Raw genomic sequence first — 23,723 nt, 5'->3', positions numbered from 1 at the left:
TAACCTTTGTGCCCAATAGTCAGCAATACTTTCTCCAGAGGTGGAAGGAGGGTAAGATCTGGGCTTAAACCAATGCTGATGGAGGCAGTGTGGGAACCTGCAGTGACCCTGAGCTTCCTTGCTGGGGTGAGAGGCCAGGGCTTCCCAGCCTCTTGCCCTGCATGTGCTAAGCTATTCCTGTTAGGCTGTAAAAAATAGAGTGCATCTCCAGACCAGGAGAGTCGACTCCATAAACACATGGCTGTGGTTCTAACATGTAGTGCATTGCCCGATGCAAATGCAGAGATGCTTTTAATTTGGTTCCAAGTGTGTTAGACGTCATGTGGCAAATTGGTCTTCAGAAAGCCAATTTTGATATTTTCTGTTAATAATAAAGGCTTTTCAAACGAACAACCTTAAACATATATGACTGAGAATGAATCACACTCCTACCAGTGTGTTTCTTATCTGAATTTACAAAAGAGAGGTCGTACTTTTTACGCCCTTCTAAATAAGAAACATTTTAAGGTAGAAGAGGTTGGTTAACATTTGGATTGTTCAGTTGTTTTGCGGCTCCTATGATTTTAAGAAAATAAAGTATTTAAACCTTTGTGTTTTTTTAAACCCTTTTACATCTTTACGTATTGTAAATTTAAAAGTAAATTAGGAAATTAGTTACACACTCCTGCCATCTTCTATAGAAAAATGACCTGAGAAACATGTTTTACCTAAAATGTCAAAATTTCATGTTATCTTACACAATTTCAGCCTGCTGCTTGTAATTTAATGCTACTGTCAAATTGGAGGGAAATAGAACTTGCTTTGTATTAATTAAATGGGAGGAAAATATAACTAATTTGTAGATTTAGGGAGGTTGCCAGCACTTCTAAAACCTTGTGCTTTGTATCAATCTCTAGCTGGTTTATCTGAATAGGATCCGATCCTATGTAACATGTGGACTGCCTATAATATTCTGACACAATGCAAGATTTCTAGATGAACTGAAGGCTCCTGACTGTGAATTTCCCATCTCTTACTGTTTTGAACCAATAGTTTAGTGTATACTCCAAAGTTGGTTTTAAGTGTGATCTCCTTCAAGAAGAAAGTGCAAAAATAATTAAAAAAAAAAAAAACAACCCACAGGAAATCTTTTACAAATAGTGTTGGGGCCATTGATCGCCCGTTACCTGCTGTAATGTGAATGGAATCATTATGGCTGTTCCACTGACACACTTTCTTCATTCAGGATTCTGGCCAAAGGAATAGCATGTCAACGTGTAAAATTCTAGCCAAAGATAAGCCATTACAATGGAAATCGCAATGTGCAAAGTCTCATTGAAGCCAATGAAATTGAGTGTAATATCCATACTGCATTCTCATCGGCTTGCCCCAGGATTTAGTATGCGGCTCCGCATTGAAATGAGATTATGCATATAAAATGCCAATATAGAATACAATGCCCAATAAAACATTAGAAAAGCAACTTACAGCCCATACACATGGGCTTTACTTAAATTCGAACTTCATGTGCAAAATAAGCACACCACCGTCAGAACACTAAATCTACAAAATGTCCTCACGCTGGTTTTTCATGCTTCTTTCTGCATGATTCCCCCCACACCCCCTCTTATCCAAACACAATTCTTTTAAGGGCACTCTTCAAATCATCTAACAATTCCCAAAGGGTATTCCAGGAGTCTTTTAAAGTGTCTTTCTAAATTAAAAGGCCCCAAACAATTTAAGTGCATTTTTGAACCAAAAATATCAGACAGCATTTGGATTTTGGCAAACCTAAGGGTTTTTGCAAGAAGAAAGGGACCAAAGAGAAAACGCCCCCACAGTGGATTACAAGGTTAGGGGACAGGTCACTAGGAAAGGGAAATAAAACTGAATGTTAGGTTGGGCTTGTAAATTATGCACCTTTCAGGGAAAGCGGTTTTAAGGTCTCTTCACTCAAGGGTTTTTTTTTTTCCCCCCATCCATTTTGCTATTAATTCTTAACTCTTGGTAGGCAGCTCTTTAATGAGGCTGTTTGTGGCAGGTTAATTTTCTCCAATCTACTGAGCTCCTCGTTTTCCCTTTTAAGTGCACTGCTGCCTAGAGCTTTCTGCAGTGTCCCTACCAGAAAACAAAATACACGTGAAGTTGCTGGGCCGGGCTGAGAAATAAAGGCGTTACGAGGACAGAAAACCAGAGGGCCTGAACAGATTGGAGTAGGAGGGTAGTAACCCGGCTGAGTTGAGGGCGTGAGGGAGAGGGAATTCGGTCTTAGGAGAGCAATGACCCTGGGAGTGTAATATATTAAATATTGCAGCGATCGATTTCAATACCCCCAAGTGGACACGGGAATAAAAATTCACCAACAAGCTGAAGTGATTAGGAATGCTTTGTTGCGAAGGAGGGGGAAAAAATGTGATTTTCTTCAGATCCTTTTTGTTCGGGTTAGAAGAGGCCTAGACAATCCAAGTCTAAGCCTGGACACTCAGTTTGGGATATAACTCTGAAGGTTAGTCATATCTCAGTGGTGCTTCTGCATAGTGAAAAGATGGGCCTTTGTACTAAGGAGGATTAAGTATCAACCACAATTATGGCTGGTCACTCTAGGAGCCTTCCTCCCAAGTCGGAGAGGAGTACATCTTGGAAGGGCTGCCCCTTTGCTGTGTATTAGTCTTTGTTTCAGCTCTGGGACAAAGCAGTTGCTTTTGCACAGTTCTTCTTTCATTAAAATCCAGGGGAAAATGCACAATATGGTTTACAGAAGGTTGATTCACAATAGCGGGGACGTAAAACAGCCTTTGGTGCTATGGGGGGGGGGGAGAAACATTTTTGAAACGTCATTCCTTGGCCGAAAGTAGGCAACTGTCCTGTATATTTGCACAAATACCCACTACCACACGTGGTTTTTCGTTAGCGATTTCAGCACTGGGTGGGATTTTCTGTTCTTTTTTTTCCTACCAAATCTAGCTCTTTGACAGTCATGCTACGAACCCTGTGTCTCTCAGTCCAGGAATCTGCTTAGGGATTTGGGGTAGTCACTGCGGAGCCTGCTTGGAGAGGGGGTGGGGGGTTGTTTTCAGTCACAGCCCTAATGGGCAAGGCCTGGGCTCTTCACACTGGGGATACCGAGTCTGCTGCTGGGGACACACTGCTGGATGCCTGCATGTAGCCGCAGCAGCCACCGCCACTGCCTGCCGCCCTCCTCCTTCGGTGTGGTCGCCACAAATCTGGGAAAGAAATGCAGCATCATACAAAGGATTTCTTTAATGAGGATGAGTTCCTCAGAGTGACTGGGGGCTGTGCCTGCTGCTCAGGCCTCTCTTTCCCTCTGCCAGATCTATCCCTCCCCATCATATCCTTCCTTATATACTAGCCTGGGGTTGGAAAGGGCATCCCCCCACCCCACGCCCACCCCCACCTCCTCTGAGAACCCAGAGGCTGATTCCTACTCTACTCTGGTGGCTGAGTGAGGATGGACTGGAAGGTCTGAGGGGGAATCTCCGAGTCTTGCAAAAGTAAACATATGTGTCTATATCTCTAGTGCCCCCTCCGTTCTCTGCCATCAGTCTTGTCTTCTATCCTAGTTATCACTTATCACTTATCCAAGCTGCCACTTGGAGCACGGTCCTAGGGACTAGCTATATTTCTGCATGAAGATCCTACCAGGGAATGTTCGAGGCAGAAGGAACCCTAAGCCTCCCCATCTCCTTTGCATCTAATTTGGGCTGACCAGGGTATAGTTAAGGCCCAGGCTGGTTGTGAAACAGAGCCCTTAGGCTCCTGCAGCTTGAAACTCCCAGGCTCTCTGTGGAATGGCGACTGGTTACAGGGAGGCCATTTCTGCCTTAGAAAGCTGTTCGTCTCCCCTAAACCTACATGGCTCCTTGCTTTCTTCAGGGTGGGGAGAGAGGTAGGTCCAGGAGCAAAAGATCACTCAAAAAAGTTACTTGGAGTTAGAGCTACTGAAACCAGTTCTCTCTCTTCTTGAGTGTGGGAAAGACTGGGTTGGGGGTTGGGATCTGGACAATAAAGGTACTGCTCTGTTTTGCTCTGCCCCCCCCCCCTTTGGCTTTTTATTCTGCATTCTGCGTCTCCCTGACTTTTGTCTTCTTCTGCTGGATCTCCTTGTCTTTTCCCTCAAGTCAGGTCAGGAAGAGCAAGCAGGTTGGAAGCATCAATGGACTTACGCTGCGAGGGCCAAGCCAAAATGCAGCCTGGCCATGTCTGGGCAGGTGGTTCAGAGCTCAGAGATTCTTGTGTGACTGAGGAGTAATTTGGAGAAAAGGAATCTCCTGGGGGTGGGGGCGGGGAGGTGCAGGTGGGGGCACTCTGTCTCAGGTCACTGAGAAGCGGGTTCTGCGCCCAGAGCCCAAGCTCTGGGATCCCGAGAGCCTGCCCTGCTGTGGAGTACCTGTTGCCTGAAGCTGCTTGGGGGAGCTTTTGGGCCTCTGCCCTATTGTGAGTCTTGGGGGTTAGGTCTGGCTTCCCCTGGGGCTGCTGGATTCACCTGTCACTACGCTCACTGCCCAGGGACCCTGACAAACCTCCACAATGTGGGCCTGAAAAAGGGCGCTTAAGGTTCACTGATCTGTGTGTAGAACTTTGCAAAACTGCAAATAAGCGAGAAAATTTGTCTATTCTTGTGGAGGGAAATACAAGTTTGCACTTAACATGGAAGCCTGAGAAAAAGGGGGGGGGGAAACACTTCTCCTGGCCAACAGCCCCACTGTAATCTCCAGAACAATTTCATTTCCTCTGCAGCACCCTGGCTACCCTAGCCGAGGCCTCGGAAAGGTCAGGGAAGAGATGGAGCCGAAAAGCGGGGGTGGGGAAGGAAAGCGGGGGCTAGGCCCCGGGCAGGGTCGCAGGTGAGGGCCAGGCCGGGTGGCGAGGAGGAGACTGACAGGTTGCAAGGCCACAGGACGGGAGGAGGGGGCAGAGCCGCGTCTTTTGGAAGGTTTGCGTGTTTCCGAGAGGGTTTTTTTTTCGGAGGAATTCGCACCGCCCGCCTCCGGGGCAGCTTGCTGGCGCTCTCCCCCCGCCCCTCTTTGCAGAGCAGGTCGCAGGGAGCTCGGGTTTCGGCGAGGCCCCGCGCCGCCAGGCCGCCCGCGCTCCGCCAGCCCCGGCGCGCAGGCCTTTCCCGCTTGCTGAGAAAGGGAAAAGCGCACGCCCGGGGCCCTGCGGGCGGGGAGCCTGTCGGTGCGGCGGGAGAGCCGCTCCTCCGCGGGAGCCGAGCCGCTGCGGCCCGCCAGCTCGGTCAACCCGGCCGGGCCGCGCAGGCGGCAGGGGCTGTGCCCGGGAAGGGTCTCCTGCGAAGGGCGGCCGAGCTCCCCCCGTCGTCGCGCGGCTGCTGGGAAGCCGCGCGGGCTGCAGCGAGCAGCAGGCCCCGCGAAGCTGCTCTGCTCCCCTGCAAAGGGGAGGTTGGAACTTTTGAACCCTTTGCTTAAAAGTGATTGATCGTGTCCCGCCAGAGAGCGGCCCCACCCCCTGTCCCCACCTCCGCCGCCTTCCCTGGTCACCTCGGCTCTAAGCGTGCGAGAGGAGACCGCGCGGGGCGCAAGGGCTGGTGCTTTTGGAGACGTGCGCAGCAAACGCGAGCACATCGAGCCCACAGAGCCAGAGCGGCTGTTGCGATTCTGGCTGAATCCCTTGTGGGAACTCCTAACGGGAGGGTGGGTTCCCGCCTCCTTCCCCACAGCCCTCTAAGTGAAAGACGCAAACGACAGCTTTTCCCCCTGAAACCGTCCCTGCACGCCGGCCTCTCCCTACGAGGAAGTCCTCGCAGGAGCCGGGCTCGGCTCTGGGAACCTTCAGGGAACTCTGCATGAAGGCTCGAGGCCTCCACGAGTTAAGTTGATTATTAATTTGGGCTGTTCAGGGCGAGTAACACACTTAACGCCTTTGGCTTTGGGGATTGTCCCGGAGCTGGGACCCAAGCAGAGATGACCCAGGGTTGCGGATGGGAAAGGCGAGTTGCCGAGACTCCCGGACGTGTCTGAGTGGTCTGGGTAGAGCTCCCGGGGCAAAGGTTGGCTCTTCCTCGCCCCCAAGTAAATTCCTGGTTAACTAGTGCAGACTAAATACCTTAGTATCACTAAATGGGGTAAAACAGACGGGGTTGAAAGTGAGGGCATGCCAACTGGACCCAGACCTGGTCATACTTCTCCACCGGTGATAAGTCAGGGTGCTTCAAACACGAAAACAGAAATGTAACATTCAACTGGACGAATTAATTTTTGACGGATTTACGGTATGATTTTCTTTCGAGCGGTATTCATTGGTTCCTTCGAGCTGTAGTGCGGTCCGAAGACAGAAATATAAACAAGCACTTTCTGCTTTGCGGAAACCCCTTAACAGTATCTCCCAAAGAAAGATCAAGACACTTTGTGAATTTTCCCCAGATAATGCCTCATATTCCGAGTGACTGATCAGAGAACTCCGGTATTGTTAAATAAAATGAGAGGAAGGGGAGTGACGTGGGAGTCGAACAATGGCATTTCTGAATCAGTTTGCTTGATTGACATTGGGGCTTCATGACCCCAGGGAATAGGACTCATTACGGTGAATACACCAAAACATCAACCAAGATTAGAACTCTAGATCCTGTTTTAATCCCATTTCAGTCTAAATTATAGTGGGAAAATATAAAATCCAAGAGGAGAGAATTACTCCATCATATATTGACCTAAAGTCTTAATTGTTCAAAGGGGGAAAGAAAAGTGGAAAACCGATATACTTTTCATCACTTTAGAAGTGGCACTGACATTTAAGTCAAGTGTAAAGGTTTGGTAGGGTGGATACTAAGAATATTTCTGTGGTATAACATATACTTATTTGGGGGAGACATACTGAAGAAATACACAGGGAGCTTTTTGCACGTATGAGAAAAGCAGAATCCTCCGCCACTGGGTAAAAAAGAGGGATCATCAGCAAATTGATGCTGAGAAATAATTAGATACCTTAAAGGTGGAGTCTCAATTTCCACTATTATTTGGAAGACTTCTCTATTTCTTCGGAGAAGATTTCTATTTTTAAATGATAAAAGTTGTGTAAATTTAACCCTGTAAGTTGTTGAGAGCAGATCTTCAATTCAGGTTGGACAAACAGAATGTGCGTGAGCAAAGTCTATTTTTAACCACAGAAGAGTGTGAGATACTGTGGGCTGTGTTAGATGGGAGTATAATCTACGGCAACTTCACTACAAAGATTTTTCATTCTTCAGTGGAACTTATTCTCAATTCTCAGGAACTTGAAAGACTGGCGATCTCAAGTAATATACATTCAGTTGAACCCCTACCATACAGAAGGACGAAGCTGTGGCAAAAGACGTTGTAGTTATATTCTATTTTTTTTAGTAGGTAAATCACAGCAAAGGGGAACGTAACAGGAAGATATAAAAAATAGAGCATATATATGTTATAAGTAATGAAATAGAAAGGGTTGCTCCACAATACAGCTTCACATATTTTGAGGGGTGGATTTTAATGAGAAGCCTCTGTGTTGCACGGGAACTGGGAATCATAGAAATTATTTATGCAGCAAGAAGGAACGAAAATTAATTATTAGGAGCTCAGTAATCACCAAATAAACTCTGAGCTTTGAGGTTAAAAATAGACGACTATCTTCATGTTCAATTATACAGTATCAATTACTAATACAACTGATGTTTCAGCCTCTCGGTGAGACCAGATACCATCTTCTATGGAGATATCTTGGTATTAATTAATGACTGCTTTATTCTCATTATTCACAAGGAAAAATAGGGGTCGTGTCACATTAAAATTAAGATTATCTTAGTTTATCTGGGCTCTTAAACAAAGATCATTCAAAGTAATTATATTTTGAATTAACAGAGGTAGGCAATTTATCTCGTTATTTTTTTGTTCAAAGACAGAAAATAAAGATCAGAAATAAGCAAAGTTTCATTTTGAAGATAGAAAGAACCAAACAAACATGTCTTGACTTTTGCAATATTTCCCTTGCTAAAGGGGGAATGAGGGAACTGTAAAAGACGTGACTTTGCAAAGTCAAGTCCTTTTTAAAAGACTCGGATCGAAATTCTTGCTATGCAACAAGGATTCAGGTTTGATTAATTTTCTGCAAGCGACGTGACAGCGGTGTTTTAAAAGATTAATTAAAATTGAAGTGATACGGAGCAGGAATTCAACCTGCAGAGGCGTCCCTGGCGCCTTGGGGGGCTTTGCAAGCGAGTCCCAAGTCCAAACTGCGGGCTTTCCCGAGCCTGGGACGCAACTCCCCGTCTCCTGGAGAGGAACGCGGAATTTGGCAGGGCGCCCGCCTGGCCGCCTGGCATCCCGAGCTGGCCGCCAGCTCTCGGGGGTGGGGACGGGGTGTGTCCCGGGGAACCCGCTGCCCACAGAACTGCTGGCGCGGCGCGCGAAGAGCCAGTGAGGTCCAGGGTCACACCAGAGGCCGGAGGGGATTCCAGGAAGCCCCGAGCTGACTGCCCCAGGCCGCGTCCACTTCTCCCGGGGGGCGGGGGGGGGGGGAACCTACTTCGCGCCCCGGCTCCTCCGGAGCCCCCTCCACGGTCGCGAGCGCGCGGAGGGCGTAGATGGCACGCTGAGAAGGCTCATTCAGAGCTGAGGGCGTGGAGGGCTCGGCTGCTGGGCTGCGGCTGCCCGGGCCGGGGCGTGGGCCTGCCCGGGCAGTCCTGCCTCAACTGCCTCGGGACTCGGGACTCCGGGAGGCCGTCCACGCCTGGGCCGCCCAGCCACGTCCTCCTACCTCTCCGTTCGGTCTCCTGCCCCAGCTTCTGTCCCCCTGCATCCCTGTCCCTTGGCTTCACTTAGCGACGCCTTCGCCTAAGTAAGAAATTAAGCTGAGCGCAATTGTAACTGTACTCAAGAAGATACAATCGCGGGAGCCCTCGGGGTCGCGCGCGGCGGAGAAGCTACGCGGGTGGCGCCCCAGAGGGTGGGTAGGGGAAGAAGGGGGCGTCCGTTTGCAATTCGCCTTCCCAGGGCACGAACTACGGTGTCCCCTTTTCTCCAACTGGGGAGAAACGGCGTCCCCTTCTCTCCAAGCGTGGGGCTCGGGTGCCGACGGGGAGACCGCGCACGGCGGGGCCCTCACCCCAAGGCTCGGGCGGGGTTGTGCGCCCTTGGGCTCCCGGCCACGCGGAGGGGGCGGCCTCCCAGCTGGGGCTGTCCCTTTGCCCTGCGGCGGCGCCGGGAAACCCCTTCCTCTGCGGCGGGTCCCAGGGGTCGGGGCCTAAAAGGCTCCCTGGGGAATCTCCGAGCCGCGGAGGCGACGTGGTTCCTCCTCCCCCTCACGTCTGCCTCTCCCACCCTCTTCCCAGAGACCTTGGAGGTGGCCAAGTGGGAAGGGAGGCGGGCAAACAGACGGTGGAGGCCTGGGAGCGGGAGGCTCGGGAGCTGGGGGGGGGGGGGGGGGGGGGGAGTCCGGGGCAGGAAAGAAGCATTAGGACGCGAAGGAAGGGGCGGTGGGGCGAGGAGGACTTAGCTGCGAAGGGCTGAGGGTGGGGGGGTGAGGCGAGAGTCCCTTTCTTTCCGAGTGGCGCAGGGGGACCTCTTCCCCGGGGAGCCCCCACCCAGCAGCTCCCAACCTCGAGAACAAAGGGTCTGGGAAGCACGGTCGGGGTCGGGGAGCGGAGGTGGAGGGAAGCAGGAAGGCAGGCGGTGGGGGCAGGGGAGGGCGCTTCCCCACATTTCCTCTCGCGGCAGAATGACGGAAAGCTCCCTCCAGCAAACGCCTCACTGAGGCCGCTTCAAAATCCGGGAGGGCTCGGGTTCCTTACCTAACGGATGCACTCGCTCCCTTCCTCCCCCAGCGTCCCCACCCCCTCCGGGGACCGAGGCCCGCGAGCAGCGAGGCTGGCGGCGCGCCGCGGCGCGGGCGGAACCGCGGGGCAGCAGCGCCTCCTGCAGGTGCCTGGCGCCTCCGCAGCCGCCGTGCCGCGCGGTCTCTTAAGGTGGAACCAGCCTGGTTCCCCCACCCGCGCTCTCGGCTCTTCCGCAACCGTGATTCCACCCGCCGCAAGTCTCCTTCGCGAAGCGGGCCTGACTGTCCGGAACGGTCGGAGTCTGTTGGTCCCTGCTGCTATTTCCTTGATGCCTTGACTCCATTACCTGCAGCACCTCGTCCGAGGAAGCCCCGGTATCGATTTGGAAAATCACAATTGATACTTCCCTGCAGGTATAAAAGGCTGCGTAAGTCACGCTTCAGGGCGGAAAGACCAAAACGGCGTTTCTTTAATCTCAAAGCAAACTTTTATTTTGGTTTATTGAAACCAGAAGCCTAGCACGAAAGGATCGCCGAGAGTAGACCTGCCCAGGGGTCTTCTGGATCTAAGCATTCAGGATAAGATTGGCCGGTCAGAGGGTCGCATGCAGCGCCCACACCCCGCAAACTCGTGGGCAGCTGCGGGCGCAAATAGGCCGGGGAGGAGCGACAGGACTGCGGGGAGCCCCTCCTTGCGCGTCTCCCGCCACCTCCGTTTTCAGCCCACTCTTTGTTTAGTGAAAAGCGGGAACGTGGGGAGGATAGAAGAGCAGGTTTTGTTTCTTTCCTCTTTTAAACTAAATGTGCGTGTGCCTGTGAATTCATCGTCCTTGAACTAAGTGCCCTCAGCGAACTCGACATTCTTGGGGGAACCCTGCGAGCTCTGAGCAGGACACGAACAAGCCAACTTTGGTTCCGGTGCCATGTGCAGTAAATTCTTCTCCTTTGCTCTTCCCTCTCTCCGCATCACGGAGAGGGGGCCCCCTGGGGGCCGCCTCCGTACTCCCGCACCCCCAGGACCTGGAGCCGCGGAGAGCTCAGGTCCCAGGGCAGGGGCGCCAGGAGGTATCGGGGGAGGGGAGACTAGCGGTCCGCCTGGGGTGTGAGCCTTACCTGCACCTTGGGAACCTCCTTTCCCCTGGAAGCCCGGCCTTGGCTCCGCCCTGTCCGGCCCCGCCCCAGGGAAGCTGGGCCGCGGGTGGGGCCGCCGCGGGGACAGCTCCCAGGGGCAGGTGCCGCAGGGTCACACCCGCCCCGGGGGTTGCAAACCGCAAGCGAAAGTCGAGAGGGGCTGGAGCTTTTCCTCTAATCCGTTTTACACTGTGAAAACCGCAAAGCTGTCGCCTAGGCGGCCACTTTTTAATTGGGAGGCAAACAGACGAAAAACCAAAACAAACGCGCGAGCTGACTTTTCTTTCCCTCTGTTTTCTCAACAAAAAGCTCGCTTTCTGGCGAAGAGGGAAACCAACGACCCGCGCTGACGCTTGCTCGCCTCGGGGCCTGGAGCGGGGCGCGCGGGGGGCAGCTTGCGCCGTGCCGCTGTCCCCACGCTCTGCCCGCGTGGATCTCCAGCAGCGTCCCGCCTCTCCACGGGCCACGCCTGCCCACCCCGTCGCGCGCTTTCTCGTTCGTGCGGAGGGGCAGATGTGGGGGGACCTGGGTGTTGGAGGCTCGGAGGTCGTAAAATTGGCCCCAGGTCCGGGCTCTTCCGAAGCCCGGGGCCGGAAGAGCAGGGGCGTGGGCCGCGAGTCCGGGGAGACCTCCAAGCGGAACAGAAGGAGCACCTGCAGACGCTCGAAGCTTCCCCTGGGGAAAAGCATACGTCGGTAGACACGCTGCGCGGCGCCAGAGCTAACTCTCAATTTACCGCGCGTCCTGCCTTGGGGGGTGCTGAGGCCCTTGGGGGGAACCCTTGAGAAAAGCAGAGGACGCGGGAGACCGTCCGGGTCAGGTGGGCCGAGACCCACGAAGGTGGATGTCTGCTTCCCTACGTCCTGCGTAGAAAATGATTTTTAAAAATTTTATTTTTGAAAATGATTTTTAGTCACACTTGTCGTGGAGGTAGGAAAAGGGAGGGAAGTCAAAAGAATGGAGGAGGCCGACCTTTATTTTACAAGAAAAACCCAGGAAAAATGGATTGGTCGAATTGTGGAGGAGGAGGGAGGGAAGGAAGGATGAAGACTTTCCTTCTTTGTTCTTAAAAGCCTGAGCACTTTGGTTTGTTTGTTTGTTTGTTTCCCAAAATCAAAATACAGAGAGGCAGTCCTTCTAGGGGCATGTTTATGCAATCGAGAGATGCTGCTCATTAATTAGTTCACGTTTAAAACATTTGCTGGGCTGAGCAAAGTTTTTAGAAGGTTCTTTCTCAGAACCCAGCCCCGATGTGAAGCTCGACTCGATTTAAGGCAGACCTAGGATCAAAATTTCAGACGAGATCATGCGTGTATACATCTGTACAAAAATACACATGCCACAGAGTTTGTATTCCTTCCAGGCTAAGACAAGAGATTCTATAGTAAATTATATGTGACGGCTGAGTTTTTTTTCTGGTAACCTCTTGTCACCAGAGAGGAGTACTGAGTTATCTTTCTCTCCATTCCCAATTAATAAATCTACTGAGAGAGAGAGAGAACTCTCCTTATGAGAATGTAGCTTCCCCCCCCCCCCCCACTCTCTTTCTGGTTTAAACGTTCTTTCCTACACGTGAACACACACAGAATATACGTGATAAGCAGAGTTTTCCCTAATCAGCCTGTAATGTATGATCTACATAAATCCATGCCCACTGTTGAGGACTTACTTTGTTCTTCACCATGTGGGCATTTCATCAGGAATCTTTGGTAGACCAATAAAACGATTATCTTTGCTGTGAATTTCTTTGTGATTAAATGGAAAATAGCATTAATGAACAACTTGAACAGTACTTTTTAATATCAAATGTCAACCAGTAAAAAAAAAGACCATACTTGTTCCAAATATTCAGAATGATGGCTTCTCATTTGCAGTCATATTTTGGCAAAACTACTTCATATTAATGGAAAATTACTAAAAACAGTGCACGCATTCCAGATAGAGAGGCTTATTCACTGAGCTTTACCTCTAGCAACTTAAGCTATCTGGTTCAAATTACTTAAGTAGTTTCAACTGAAGGAAGGGCTGGAAAATTAGGAACTGTGGAATAATTTGTGTTTTGGTCTTTTCATGAAGCTTTAATCAAATCTGATTTTTGTGAAAACGAAAACAATACGATAATCCCTTCAGTGATCTTGTAGAATAGTGTGTAATTGTTATTAAAAAAGAAAAGCGTGCCCAAAGGATATTTTAATGAAATGAGATGAATACAAATACAACTATTGCTAAGTTGTTTTTCCAGTTATTTTTCTCTCACACGTAAGACATGTAGGACTCCAGAATATGCACTTTAATGTGTTGTGATAATAAGAAAACTATTGCTCGTTTTCTTAGAGGAGCACTGTTTTCTAGGGGCAATGCCAAAATCATTAGATAAACATCATCTTTCCTGTCACATCATTGTCTACATGAAATTCCATCTTAGGAAATATGCGGGAATATTATATTTGTTTCAAAAGCTTGAAAATACAATAGAATTTGAAATATTGAAAACCTGATCCTTACTTGACAGTATCTTAGAAGTTGCAGAGGTATCTCTTTTTGAGATGGCTTTAATAATGACTGACTTTAATAATGCTGGAACGTAAGGAAAGATTTCAATAGCAGGCAAGATGTGATGAACGGACACAGGAACAATGAAGCTATTGACAAAACATGCCAACTTTTAGAATTCTATTTAAATGATTATTTTTCCTTCTAGTGCAGAGGAAGACACCCAAGTGCATCAATGTTCATCAGATGCAGGGTAATAAAAACGTGAGCGACAGTCAATGGACCGTGACTGTAATATGATTGTTAGTGTAGGTGGGCGAGTGCCTGTTTAAAGAAGGTTTGCAGTCCTCAATGGAGGTAGGGGAAGCTTGTAGAAAATTGAGATCGTGAAGAAGAGGGAAAGAAGGTTAATCAAAGAATAAAGCAAATTCAGTAATTAAAAAACTATTTTCTATTTTTGATTTGACTTTCGTCAATTGTTCCCGCCAGCTATTTAGATGAAATAAATGGAACATCATTTAATAAGCGGATCCTCTGATACATTTTCCTCTTAAAGTGTCTGATTCCTGGCATCCAAAGGAAACTGGAATACAAGTTAGTATTAGAACTTGAATTTGTTCTGCCAGAGTGAAAATTGGTTCCATTAGGCATCAGTCACAGAACTCTTACAGACCTGGCTAGGGCCGTAGATATGATATATCCAACTAGCTGAAATAATAAAGTCTTAAGTGATGCTAGATGTGCTTTGGGAAACCATCCAGAGGGTTTTAATTTTTTTTAATGAAAGTTTCCCAATTTTACAGTCCTCATAAATCCGGAACAAGCCTAATTTAGGTCATCAGGGTGAGTGAAACCTACATGCCTGACCCTCTGGAAATAACGTCATAAAAATCAGTTAAAACGTGAAATATTCAGTTGTGCACCGTCTTTAGCAAGGATTCATTCCTGGACATTTTTCTTACTCACTTGCCCATACTTCCTTCTCATTATAGATTTACAGTGCTCTGCAGAAACCCTTGGAAGAAGTGATATATCAGACAGATACGCTCTCCGGAAGCTTAAAAGTTAGTCTGGCTATATAAATAAAAATCTAAACAACAACAGCCACCCACCCACACACACACACACACAAATCAACTGTATCTTAGATGAACAATTATATCTAATATATTAAGAAGGAAGGGGAAAACGTGCCTGTTATCCAAAAGTTCATAGTTTGTTAAATATAGGAGGGTTTCAAATAAGTTCAATTCATAATGCACCACGTGGATTTATATATATAAACATAATGATCTTTCATAACTAAAATTGATTGAAACCCCTGGCATATTCCTTATATGAAAATATTTTATTGCTATCATTAATTATACATTATAAGAATTTAAAAATTACTAACGAGAAATAGAATAGACAGTAGAAAAATTAAAATAAATTTAAATTCTTTCAAATGCATCACAGAAACCTGTTTTCTATTACTTTTTATTTTGGGCAGAAAATGTGTCAACTTATTATTTGGCATCAATTTCTCCTTCTATGTATTTTGCCTTATTTACTTGTGAACAGATGTTATTAGCTAAGTTAACAGTACCAAATTCAGTAATCATAAAATCTCAGAAGTAATGTTTTGACATGAATAGTAATTCAAATTTAGAAGTATTTATGGACAACCTAGAAACCTTACTTAAGTTAATTATTTTCTTATTCTTCTCTTGCCACCGGATTAGCTTCTTTTGTCTACAAATGGCAGATACCAATTTTTTTAAGACATGTGGAAACAAATGTTATCTCCAACAATTTTGGCAATTTGGGACTTGAACTGAGCTTGTCCAAGTTCTTTCACAAATGGTTAAAGTAGATGAAGTAGTTTGCATTTCTTTTGCAGATTAAGAAAAACATCGAGGAATATTCCTCCACATAAATGTAAGTATATTTCAGTTCTTGCAAAATATCTGTTGGCTCCGAAACCATTAAGCAACAACAAAAAAGTCCCCATTAAAAGTTAACGGCCGAGGCGCCTCTGCGGCTCAGTTGGTTAAACCTCTGACTCTTGGTTTCGGCTCAGGTAAGGATCTCACAGTTTCGTGGGTTTGAGCCCCATGTCGTGCTCTGCGCTGGGAACATGGAGTGTGCTTGGGATTCTTTTTCTCTCCCTCTCTCTCTGACCATCCCCACTTGGGCTGTCTCTGTCTCAAAATAAATAAACTTAAAAAAAAAAAGTTAATGGCCACCTGGCTGTTTAAAAGTAGTTCTGTAGACTTGGCCAGAAGCTGCATGTCGGAGCCTAGCTCTTCCTGGTTTTTCTCTCCTTCCACATTCAGAGACTGCTTTGCCCGTGGCTCTTCCCAATAGTGTGGAAAAAAAAAAAAAAATGCAATAGGCAGTTTCAGGAGTGTTGCCTTTAACAGCGTGTCTCAGGGGACTTAATATTGGAGGTGGCAATTGGCCAAAATAAGTAGGAAACTTGGGGGAGCTGCCAAGCTATACTGCTGATGAAAGTCCTGCCATAACTAAGGGGAATTCGGAAGGAAAGTTTTTCCATGAAAAAGAGCTAGACACTGAATGACTAGTGGGGAGGGAGAACTGCTTCTGGTGTGTGTGTGTGTGCAGGGGGAAGGATAGACATTTGTGGATCTTTAGAATCATCTTATAAAAAAGCTATTTGGGGGGCGCCTGGTGGCCCCAGGTGGGCGACCAACTTCATGTTGGCTCAGTCAGTTGGGCGACCAACTTCACTCGGGTCATGATCTCATAGATCATGGGTTTGAGCCCCACGTCGGGCTCTGTGCTGACAGCTCAGAGCCTGGAGCCTGTTTCAGATTCTGTGTCTCCCTCTTTCTCTGACTCCTCCCCCGTTCATCCTCTGTCTCTCTCTATCTCAAAAATAAATAAACATTAAAAAAAAAAGCTATTTGGGAGTAGATTTTACTTTTTTAAAAAAATGCTTATTTATTTTTGAGACAGAGAGAGAAAGAGGAGGGGAGAGAAGGGGAGGGGCAGAGGGAGAGGGAGAGAGACGATCTGAACGGGCTCTGTGCTGATAGCAGTGAGCCTGATGCCGGGCTTGAGCTCACAAACCCGTGAGATCATGACCTGAGCTGAAGTCAGACACTCAACCGACTGAGCCACCCAGGCACTCCGGGAGTAGATTTTATAAAAAAAAAACCTTATAGCAAAGCTATTTGAAAATAGTTTTGTTGATTTGAATATTGCTTTTCTTCATGCTTTAGAAAACAGAATTTTACCATTAACAGTACTTAATAACATTGGTCTGAGCTATGAAAATAATATAATGTGGAATTACAACATTTATTTGTTTATTTATTTATTTATCTATTTATTTATTTATTTTTACTGTTTATTTATTCCTGAGAGAGAGAGAGAGAGAGAGATATCCAGAACATGAGTGGGGAGGGTCAGAGTGAGAGAGGGACACAGAATCTGAAGCAGTCTCCAGGCTCTGAGCTGTCAGTACAGAGCCTGACGTGGGGCTCGAACTCACGAGCTGTGAGATCATGACCTGAGCTGAAGTCGGCGCTTAACCAAGTGAGCCACCCAGGCGCCCCACAACAATTATTTTTTTAATGTTTATTTATTTTGAGAGAGGAAGAGAGAGAGGGAGAGAGAGAGAATCCCAAGCAGGCTCCACTGTCAGCACAGAGCCCCAGGGTGGGGCTCAAAGTCATAAACCGGGAGGCCATGACCTGAGTTGCTTGACTGTCCGAGCCACCCAGGCACCCCACAACAATTGTTTTAATGGCCACAAGTTTGGCCCATTCCAGAATGCACAGCCCTTTGTACTGCGACTTTGCTGCTCCCATCCAGAAGCAGAATCCATTTTCCAGCCCCTGTAACGCAAGCTGGCCTCTGTGACTTACTTTGACAAATGTGATAGGGTGGAAGTGATGTTGTGCAAGTTCTAGAATTGAGGCCTTGTAAAGCTATTGCAGCTTCCTCCTTTGTCGTCTTGGAACCTCATGCCCCCAAGAAGCCTGGGATTTTCATTGTGAGCAACTCCCACTGAGCCCAGCCCCCAGCACTCTGATTAGCTGGATGCAGCTATGTGAATGAGCCCAGGGAAATTCAGCAGAAGAACCACACAGCCAACAGAATCATGAAAGACAATAAATCATTGTTGGCTTAAGCCACCAGGCTTTGAGGCGGTTCCTTACACGGCAATAGATAACCATACTTGTCTTGTTATCTGCAAAGATCACAATCATACAAAGTTGAGAGAGAATTTGTTGATATAGCAAGTATTTAAATCAAGAGCTGTTTCTTTCTTTCTTTCTTTCTTTCTTTCTTTCTTTCTTTCTTTCTTTCTTTCTTTCTTTCTTTCTTTCTTTCTTTCTTTCCTTCTTTCTTTTTAAGAGCCTGAGTTAACATATGTGAAGTCATCACAGACCTGAGGTTCCTATCTATGTATGATTGTTATGGGGACATTTGATTTTCATTCCTGAGGTTGGTGAGATTTCAGAAAGTCACATTATTTTATATCATCCACAGAGCCACCCAGTGAAGCAGGCAATGTGTTTGCTTCCTACATGTTAAGGTTGAATAAACGGGCACAGGAACACAACAGAAGTCTGGAGACCGGCGTGTGGCTCGAGAAGGGGTATCCCCGAGGCGATGTCAATGAACCTCTTTTTTCCTACTTGGAAGTGGAAGAGATTGTCTTAGAGGATTTCTGAAGTTCCTTTCGTCGTGGCAGAAGTCTCAGACTGGGCCACATGAATCAGAGCGAGTAGAGAGGAGGACAGAGCTGACCCCAACAGGAGCAGAAGCGGAGAGAAACCAGCTTGCGTGAGGCCGGGCATCTGGATTTAACAGAAAGCTGTTCGTTCACTCCATTCATTGAACAAGAATTTGCAGACTGGTTTTTATCTGCCCAGCACTGTTCTAGGCACTGGAGATACAGTGGAGGCTAAATCCCATGAAACCTCGGCTTCTATGGGAGTTCTTCTTCTTCTTCTTCTTTTTTTAACACTTATTTATTTTTGAGAGAGAGAGTGTGTGAGCCGAGAAGGGGCAGAGAGAGAGAGGGAGACACAGAATCCGAAGCAGACTCCAGGCTCTGAGCTGTCAGCACAGAGCCCGATGCGGGGCTCGAACCCACGAACCGTGAGATCATGACCTGAGCCTAAGTCCAGCACTTAACCGACTGAGCCACCCAGGCACCCCTATGGGAGTTATTCTGGTAGGGGGCTTATGACAATAAGTAAACAAACACTCTGATAATAGAGAGGGGTGCTATGAAAAAAAAGAGTGACGTAATTAAGAATGATGGCAGTAAGTGTGGAGGGCACCTTAGGTAGTCAGGGAAGGCCTCTCTGAGATGGCAATTGACGCCACAGAGCCCAACATGGGACTGGAACTCACGGACTGTGAGATGATGACCTGAGCCAAAGTCTGATGCTTGACCGATGGAGCCACCCAGGTGCCCGTATTCTTTTTTTTTTTAAGTTTATTTATTTATTTTGAGAGAGAGAGTGTGTAAGTGAGGTAGGGGCAGAGAGAGAGAGAAGAACAGAGGATCTGAAGCAGGCTCTGGGCTGACAGCAAAGCGCTCAATGTGGGGCTTGAACTCATGAACAGTGAGATCATGACTGGAGCCAAAGTCGGTCGCTTAACTGGCTGAGCCACTGAGGTGTCCCTGCATGTGGTTATTCTCAATCCAAAGATCTGTGAATTAAAAAGGCATGTTAACTGGTCCCCAGCCACTGGATAAACACTTCTGTTCAAAAAGAGGAAGTACCTTGGAATCATTGCTTCATAGCAGCTCTTTCTTTCTTGTTTTAATTAATGTCTGCACTCAAAGTGGGGCTCAAACTTGTGACCCTGAGATCAAGAGTTGCATGCTCTACTGACTGAGCCAGCCAGGTGCTCCTGGTTCACAGCATTTCTGAAATCCAACTAGGCATGTGTTGCCAGATCCCCTCATTCTGGGGATAAAGAATGTTCCTTATTTATTTAAGGAAAAAAAATGTTTCTAATGTTTATTTATTTTTGAGACAGAGAGAGACAAAGCATGAGCAGGGGAGGGGCGGAGAGAGAGGGAGACACAGAATCCGAAGCAGGCTCCAGGCTCCGAGCTGTCAGCACAGAGCCCGACGCGGGGCTTGAACTCATCAACTGCGAGATCATGACCTGAGCCAAAGTCGGACGCTAAACCGACAGCCACCCAGGCACCCCAGGAATGTTCCTTTTTTAAAATTTCATTTTATTTTATTTGAAAACACTTTTTAAAAGTTGTTTATTTTGAGAGAGAGGCAGAGAGAGTGATCAGGGGAGGGGCAGAGAGAGAGAGAGAGAGACAGAGAGAGTCCCAAGTGGGCTCTGCACTGTCAGTGCAGAGTCTGATGCGGGGCTTGAACTCACAAACTGTGAGATCATGATCTGAGCCAAAACCAAGAGTCGGACACTTAATCAGATGAGCCACCCAGGTGCCCTCGGAATGTTCCTTAATTAAGGCCTGCACTGCAGAGTACTTGCTAATTCCCTGTTCTTTGAGACTTTTAGTTCCACTTAGGGATCTTGGCTCTACTTTCTGAGATATCCTACTTTCCATAAAAATGGTTGTGTTTGTAGCTGAGCAGTTTCCTCAGCCCTCTTCCTTCCCATGGAGACCTGGGGACTTAGAGGGCTACTTGCAATCTGGACAAAGCTAGCCTCTTTCAGTCCTAGCTGATACAAGTCCCTTAAAAGGTGTTGTAGGCTTTCTATGTGTGAGATTTATAGGCTACTCCATGAGAGAAAAGCCACACCCACAATTCTTTTTGATGCAGGCCTACCCCTTAGACTTCTTCATAGCTATTTTGAAATTAGGCCTCTTCGGGAGTCCTGGTAAGATTCCTGGCAGCCCTTTTGTCTATTAGGTACCACCTTTAATGTTTCTGAAGTTTTAGCAAAGGGTCTGATCGTCCAACCCTCAAGTTCACCTTTACCCTGAGGCTATTTCTTACTCTGAGCATCTTTTGCTGCCCGGATCAGCTAGAGATGTGAAACAGTTTTGTTTTCCAACATAAGCAAGTCCTGGACTTCCTGTGAATTCTTCTAAATTCTACTTGCAGACTCTAGTTGCTTCTTTCGCCCCCCTCTCTCTGGAAGGGCTTTTATCCTGTGCCGCCAGGATTAGCCAGCTGGGACTTCCAACATTCCACTTGGAAGTCAGTGTAGCTAGATTCAAAAGTTTATTAGCTGCCTTTTCTGTCTTCCAAGTCACCACAGGTGACAGCATTGCCAACTGTTTTTACTGCTACATAACACAGATCACCCTTCCACTTTTTCACTGCTTTTCCAATTTCTACTGATGATCCTTTCACTATTTTTCCAGGCTTTGCTAACAGTTTCCTTCTGCTTTTCCAGCCCCTACCCATTGCCTGTCCCCAAACCAAGTCTTCGTACTTTCAGGTTTGTCCTGGCCGCACTTCACTCACGGAACCAATAATTGCATCAGTGAGAGTTCGGTCAGGGAAGCAGAGGCGTCAAGAGCATCGGAAGAGAAGGCGTTAGGAATTTGAGACATGACACAAATGGAAGACGAACGAGGGAGGTAAGCGGAAGTCTGGTAGGGGAGTTGAAGGATCAGAAGAAGAGTCATTATCCAGACTGCCTGCAGTCGGGCAAGTTGGAGTTGCAGAGAAATCTGAGAGGCCAACCACCGTTCAGGCTCTGAAATGGGACCACAAAGGGAGAGCTCGCAGACAGGTCTTTAGAAGCTGTTGCCTCTGTGAGTCTGTGACTGCACATCTGGTGGTTTATCTGGGGCTGCTGTTAGTCTCCGGGCCAACAGTTGGGGAGATGATCCGTGTGCAGGGGGAAGGAGAATGATGACAAGCCCGGGCCTGCCCAACCGCCCCCTCCGCCGCCCCCCCCCCCCCCCCCCCCCCCGCCCCAGTCTGTCTTTTACCTCGTCTGACTGGACAACCTCCTGAAGATAATGGCTGTTTTTTCACTCCTGCCTTCCAAATTCCACTCAAGTTCCTCTTCTGACCCGTTCTAACTTGGAACCCACGGGAAAGGGGATTCTGGGAACTATAGTTAACAAGTGGGTAATAGCCCAGTCCAGTGCACCCCGCATGCATTTTTCCATGCCTCTTGGGGGAATGGTACCACTTTACTGAGGTCTATTGGGAGAGGCAGAGAAATCCAGACATCCAGGCATTTATGTGTGTGTGGGTAAGTGGAACAAAGGGAGTGACGGATAGTGCTATCATGATTTTGAGTGACTGGCCTGACTCTATTTTCTGTTGGAAAACAGAATCCAGCCTGTTCTTGGTGTCTAAGAATTATCTACAGCTGTGGTTTCCAACACTTGATTCACGTTAACCTCTAGGCCCACTGTCATCTGTCTCCGTTAAAACTGATCTTATAGAGAATACTAATGACCTCCTTGATGCTACACCCAATGGACGCTTTTCGGTTTTTATCATATTTCATTTTTGGGGGGGAGAGTATGAGTTGTCAGCCATTCCCTCCTTGGCGTTCTTTCTTTCTTGGTTCTTAGGATGGCTTATTCTTTTGGGATTTCTTTTGTTCTGTCCATCCCTTGAATTCTTTCTTGTGTGAAGGTTCCATGCAGGGCTCTCTTCTACTCAGGGCTGAGCCGGAGCTGGCCTGCGGCAGCTTTCAAAAACCGATCGGGTGCATCTCGTCCCAGTTCCGTGTTCAGTGATGACAAGTTGGTAGTTTGAAACTGACCACAGTGGGAGTATTTACACCACAGACATCAGCAAATGCTGCAATCAGGGCTCCTCTTGCTGGAGAGCGGATCGTGACACACTTAAGCAGCACATCGATGCTTCTATTCTGGCTCTTCACACGCGCTCCCTGGATAATCCACCGTTTTAGTTTCAAGGACCATCTCTGAATTGATGGCTATCACATCTTTCATCTCCAGTTGAGATCTGTCTTGAGGCCCAGCTTTTCAAATGCCTTCCGGCTTCCCCCGGCTGTCCCACAAGCATATCATATTTCCCCTTAAAATAGCTCTCTCTCTCTTTTTTTTTTTTAATTATCTGTCTCAGTGAATGGCACCATCCGTGCCCTTTCCCCCCCCCCTCATCTCCCTACTCCTTATTCAAACAATCATCAAATATTCATCAAATATGCTCAATCACTACTCTGATTCTTCCTGGAATCCAGCCGTTCTTCCTCATACCCATTGCAACAGCCCTGAATCAGTGTTTCTCTCCCAGATTACTGCAACAACTTCCAAACTGACTTTCCTCCTTGTGGTCTTACCTCCTCCCAGTCTGTTCTCTGTGCTGCAGCCAGAATGATCTTTCGGGAACACAAACATGATCATGTGACTTCCTCGTTTAAACCCCTTCAGCGGCGTCCTGCTGCTGTCAGCCTTTAAAAGTCGACTTTAATTTACACGGTGCACAAATTCTTTTTTTTTTTCTTTAATGTTTATTTATTTTTGAGAGAGTACAAGCGGGGGAGGGGCAGAAAGCGAGGGGGACAGAGGATCTGAAGCGAGCTCTGTGCTGACGGGCAGAGAGCCCCATGGGGGGCTCGACTTCACAAACCATGAGATCACGACCTGAGCCCAAGTCCGCCTCTCACCCGACTGAGCTGCCCAGGCGCCCCTTGGTGCACAAATTCTTTGTCATGAGACCTTGCTTACCTTTTCAACCTCACAGCTTATTACAACTTCCCCAGTTTTCATTCCAGCCACGTCACACTGAGATTTTTCATTTCTGGGTTTTTGTTGTTGTTGTTGTTCTTTTTTTTTTTTTTAGCATTTATTTATCGAGAGAGAGAGGGAGAGAGAGAGAGAGAGAGAGAAGAAAAGAGAATCCCAGGCAGGCTCCATGCTTAGCACGGAGGCCCACGTGGGGCTCAATCTCACGACCATGAGATCATGATCTGGGGCAAAATCAAGAGTCAGATGCCCAATCGACTGAGCCCCCCCAGGCGCCCCACCTCTGGGGTTTTTAACACGCAGTGCTCTCTACCTGAACCACACCGCCTCTCTGCTCTCAGTTTCTCCGTTCACTCCCCTCATCCTTTAACTCAGAAAGCGCCTCTTCTGTGTGGCAGAGACAATGCTGTGTGCTCACCGAGGCATTTCATTTTCTTTCTTGGGCCCAGGAAACCTGCATGATCCGTATCTCTTGCATCGAGGTGGGGCCATGCGGCTGGTCCTGGTTAATGGAATGTAAATGAAAATTATGTGTGCTTTCCAGATGCAAGTTGTTAAGTATCTGATGTGCCTTTCCACCACCATCCCCACCCCACCTCACCCCTGCCCTATGCTGGACGACTCAGGGGCAGCCTTGAGGTTTTAAGTTTGTGTGGTCCCAACATGGAAGCTGGCTGGGGCCCCTGAGACACCTTTGGAGGAGACCGCCAAG

At 47.8% G+C, this 23,723-nt stretch overlaps 1 protein-coding gene across 1 annotated transcript in view; it reads left to right on the top strand.

Annotated features, from left to right (window-relative positions):
* Positions 1-5,935: 5,935 nt before the first annotated feature.
* LOC122240508 overlaps positions 5,936-23,723 on the top strand; it is a 59,458-nt gene continuing 41,670 nt past the window's right edge. Inside the window, exons 1-4 of the mRNA XM_042993662.1 lie at positions 5,936-6,026; positions 8,184-8,408; positions 8,568-8,805; positions 15,248-15,285. Of these exons, the coding sequence (XP_042849596.1) occupies positions 5,936-6,026; positions 8,184-8,408; positions 8,568-8,805; positions 15,248-15,285 (592 nt within the window). The remainder of the gene's footprint in view (positions 6,027-8,183; positions 8,409-8,567; positions 8,806-15,247; positions 15,286-23,723) is intronic.

The sequence above is a fragment of the Panthera tigris genome, chromosome B4, assembly GCF_018350195.1.
Source record: "Panthera tigris isolate Pti1 chromosome B4, P.tigris_Pti1_mat1.1, whole genome shotgun sequence".
In the NCBI taxonomy this organism is placed as follows: Eukaryota; Metazoa; Chordata; class Mammalia; order Carnivora; family Felidae; genus Panthera; species Panthera tigris.
This window is presented reverse-complemented; position numbering and strand designations above follow the sequence as displayed.